Source organism: Rutidosis leptorrhynchoides, chromosome 8, assembly GCF_046630445.1.
Source record: "Rutidosis leptorrhynchoides isolate AG116_Rl617_1_P2 chromosome 8, CSIRO_AGI_Rlap_v1, whole genome shotgun sequence".
NCBI lineage: Eukaryota > Viridiplantae > Streptophyta > Magnoliopsida > Asterales > Asteraceae > Rutidosis > Rutidosis leptorrhynchoides.
The window spans coordinates 349,904,954-349,909,023 of NC_092340.1; the positions used below are offsets into that span (position 1 = coordinate 349,904,954).

At 38.7% G+C, this 4,070-nt stretch overlaps 1 protein-coding gene across 1 annotated transcript; it reads right to left on the reverse strand.

Moving 5' to 3' along the window:
• Window positions 1-891: 891 nt before the first annotated feature.
• On the reverse strand, window positions 892-3,685 carry LOC139864601 (uncharacterized). The gene is made up of 3 exons (XM_071853181.1): window positions 3,654-3,685; window positions 1,058-2,448; window positions 892-914 (listed from the first exon to the last, which is right to left on the reverse strand). The coding sequence occupies exons 1-3, from the start codon at window positions 3,683-3,685 to the stop codon at window positions 892-894; spliced, it is 1,446 nt and encodes a 481-aa protein (XP_071709282.1).
• Between the last annotated feature and the right edge of the window lie 385 nt (window positions 3,686-4,070).

Sequence of the window (4,070 nt, forward strand, 5' to 3'; positions counted from 1 at the left end):
ACCGGATGCTTTAGTACTTCGAAATTTATATCATATCCGAAGGGTGTCCCGGAATGATGGGGATATTCTTATATATGCATCTTGTTAATGTCGGTTACCAGGTGTTCACCATATGAATGATTTTTATCTCTATGTATGGGATGTGTATTGAAATATGAAATCTTGTGGTCTATTATTATGATTTGATATATATAGGTTAAACCTATAACTCACCAACATTTTTGTTGACGTTTTAAGCATGTTTATTCTCAGGTGATTATTAAGAGCTTCCGCTGTCGCATACTTAAATAAGGACGAGATTTGGAGTCCATGCTTGTATGATATTGTGTAAAAACTGCATTCAAGAAACTTATTTTGTTGTAACATATTTGTATTGTAAACCATTATGTAATGGTCATGTGTAAACATGATATTTTAGATTATCATTATTTGATAATCTACGTAAAGCTTTTTAAACCTTTATTGATGAAATAAAGGTTATGGTTTGTTTTAAAATGAATGCAGTCTTTGAAAAACGTCTCATATAGAGGTCAAAACCTCGCAACGAAATCAATTAATATGGAACGTTTTTAATCAATAAGAACGGGACATTTCAACACCTTTGTCTCACGTCTAAGCCTAGTCTCAATCACTCTCTCCCATAGTTTCATGGCATGGCTAAGTAACTTTATACCTCTATAGTTACTACACGTCTGTGCATCCCTTTTGTTCTTGTAAATGGGAATAACCTCGCTCAGTCTCCACTCCATTGGCATTTTTACGCTTCTAAACGTCGTGTTGAAAAGGTTTGTCAACCACCTAACCCCATCATAGCCTAAGCACCGCCACGCCTCTATGGGGATTTGGTCCGGTCCTACTGCTTTGTTTCTCCCCATCTTGCGTAGGGCCACTCTAACTTCCCCATGGTTGATCCTCTTGCAGAAACAGTTGTTTTGATATTGTGGGGCCATATCATAGACATGAGGTTCTCCATTCCTAGTCCTTCCCCCATCGAAAAGGGATGAGAAGTATTCTTCCCATCGTTTCCTAATTTTGTCTTCCTTCACTATGCTTTGACCTGCTTCATCCTTGATATATTTGATGTTATCCAGATCCCTTCGCCGACGCTCCCTAGCTTTGGCTATCCTGTAGATGTCGTTTGCACCTTCTTTAGAGTCTAGTCTCTTATATAAGTCTTCGTAAGCTTTATCTTTTGCACGTGTAACGGCAATCTTTGCTTCTCTCTTGGCTTCTTTATAGCTATTTTCTATGCTAGTTCTGTCTGCTAGTGTACCCCCTCTAAAGGAGGTGAGCTCCCGAAACCTTGCTTGTTTAAGCGCGACTTTAGTTTGGACCTCGTCGTTAAGCCACCATGATTCTCTACAACCATTTTGGGCTCTCGACGTCCCAACTGCCACTCCCAAGGATTCTTTTGCCACCCCTCTAATAGTGGACGCTAGGTTGTTCCACATCTGATCTGCATCAATAAAGGCTGCATTTTCCAATTCAGCACCCATTCTTTCAACAACATTAGCCCTAAAAGTCTCCGCCTTCTCTCCATTTAAGTTCTTCCAGAGGATTCTGGGTTGTTGTACCTCTCTCTCCCTCCTGTTTACCCGTCCCCAGGTACCTAACTCCATGACCAACAGTCTATGCTGGGATGAACAAGTCCATGTTGGGAGGACCTTACAGTCCTTACAGTTCCTAAGGTCACCCCTGCGAAGAAGGAAAAAGTCAATTTGGGTACTATGACCCCCACTATGGAAGGTGGCTAGCTGAGCATCCCTCTTCTTGAAGAAAGAGTTTGCAACAACCAGATCATGGGCAATGGCGAACTCGAGAATTGAGCGCCCTTCTTCATTTCTAACCCCATACCCAAAGCCCCCATGGGCTCCCCTATATCCCTCTACCTCCGCTCCTATATGACCATTAAGATCGCCCCCTATAATCAATCGATGGTCCGCTGGACATCCCCTTACAACCTCATCTAACAATTCCCAAAAACTCTTCTTCTCCGCTTCTCCTAAACCTACGTGGGGTGCGTAAGCGCTAATGACCGTGAACGTCTCCTCATTAATTATAAACGTAACCGACATAATCCTATCGCTAAACCTACCCACATCAACAACATGATCCTTGTGTGTTGGACCTAAAAGGATTCCTACTCCATTTCGAGCTGTCCTAGAGCCCGAGTACCACAACCTGTAGTTATTAATGTCCACCGCCTCCTTTCCCTTCCATCTAGTCTCTTGAACGCACACTATTTTCACCTTACACTTAAGAAAGATATCCACAAGCTCAATCCTCTTGCCCATCAAAGTTCCTACGTTCCAACTTCCCACTCTAATCTTACCTGGGGTTGCTACTCTACTCCCTCCTCCAACCCCTCTAAAGCTAACCGCCCCTAAACTAGGAGGACATGACCTCACGTGACCATACGAAAGTGTGGTGTCTATATTATCCGGTAGGCTACAACGTAGCAAAAAAAGCAAGAAAAAAGAAAATTATATAACTAATTAATTGATAAATATATAGATATAAATATATAGCTAGTGACATTGTGTTCCTAAAATTATTTTGAGTTTAACGATGGTGTCGGAAAAATTTAACTCGTTACGAGCGAGAATATATGACCCGTTGAATATTTAGGTGGAGTTTATTTAAGATTTTTTTATGAAAAATGGTTATTTGACACTTTACCCCCTGTTTGGAGGGTCGATTTGAATTTTTCAAAAAAGTGTGGAGGGCTTTGTTGGTAAAATGAAATTTAGTTAAAATTAAAAAAAAAAAAGGTGAAAAGTCGAAAATGCCGCTGATTACTATTCATAACTTTTGTAGTTAATATATGTAAATAAATATGTCACATGTATCTTCGTTTAGTTCATAGAGGGTTTCCTTGCTAATAAAAAAACAAAAAAACAAAAAAAACTTCGAGTCATTTTATCTTTATTTTTTCCTTTTGAAGGGCATTTTATCATTTATCTTTATTCTTAAGTTCATACTTACTGATTTTTTAATAATAAATGCTTTATCAAAAACTTTTTCTACTTTTTTTTCTCTTTTAAATGAATGCTTAAAGCTGATGGGCTAGTTTATATTGGACTCAAGATGCTTGGTGGGCTTCTGGATGCACGGACTGATGGATGGAGCTAACTACTTTTTTTATTAGCATTTTTTATAAGATCACAAAATCGTCTTTGAGGACTGAACTTTAATTAATATCTCAAGGAAAGAAATAAGAGCGATAATGTTACATCCAAATTTGACCGTTTGTAGCGTGGGAGGAGAGACGTTCTACAGTGGTTGAGACGTCTAATTTACTAATTTGTGTTTATTTTTTAAAAAAATGTTTTTGTAGTATCTATGAGGTAGATGGCAGTTGATAAAAGAATTGTTGATCATAATTTATAGTATGGATACTATCTTTTTTTTTTTTTAAAAGCAAAAAGAATTATTATTATTACCCGGAGTATAACAGTACAAGTTCCTACAACGTAACTATACAATGGTATAGACACTAACGAACAATCGGAGAATAATTGGATTTAACTCTATAAAATATTAAAAATAATCAGGGGCGACGTCGACTAATCAACATTATAAGGGAACGAACTTGCAAGGGCAAGCAGGGAAGGAGGCGACAAACCGTGCCGATCAAGCGGCGACAAAGTTACCAAACCACCAAACCTTTTAATCTACCCCTCATAAGCCAATTAGGGACAACGAACACACCCGATATGTGTGATGTCAAGTTAACCGATTCCCGTTCGATTTGGAGGCGACGACACATTGAAGAAAGGGTTAAGGAGCCATTGATGCCAATCAATTGGTGCTTTTTTTCTCGAGCGGTTTGAGATCCAGCTAAAACTTTGGGATTGAATCTCGGAGATGATCATTGCAAGATTCCACACTTTACTTGAAAAAACCTTTAGATTCCTATGTTTCCATATAATGTAACACGCAATCCATTTAGTAGCTTGCCATAAGGAAGACCCAGTGGAGTTATGTGTGAATCCTTGGTCGGAGATGATGACTTCATTGATATTAGAGATTGTAATGTTGTTTTGATTCCACCAATCGAGTAGATGTGT

Coding starts and splice junctions, on each gene's coding strand:
- LOC139864601 (XM_071853181.1), bottom strand. CDS start 3,685: ATGAGGGGTAGATTAAAAGGTTTGGTGGTTTG. Junction 2,449..3,653: donor TTAAAAGGTTTGGTGGTTTG/GTAACTTTGTCG, acceptor GCTACGTTGTAG/CCTACCGGATAATATAGACA. Junction 915..1,057: donor ATATATCAAGGATGAAGCAG/GTCAAAGCATAG, acceptor TGTTTCTGCAAG/AGGATCAACCATGGGGAAGT.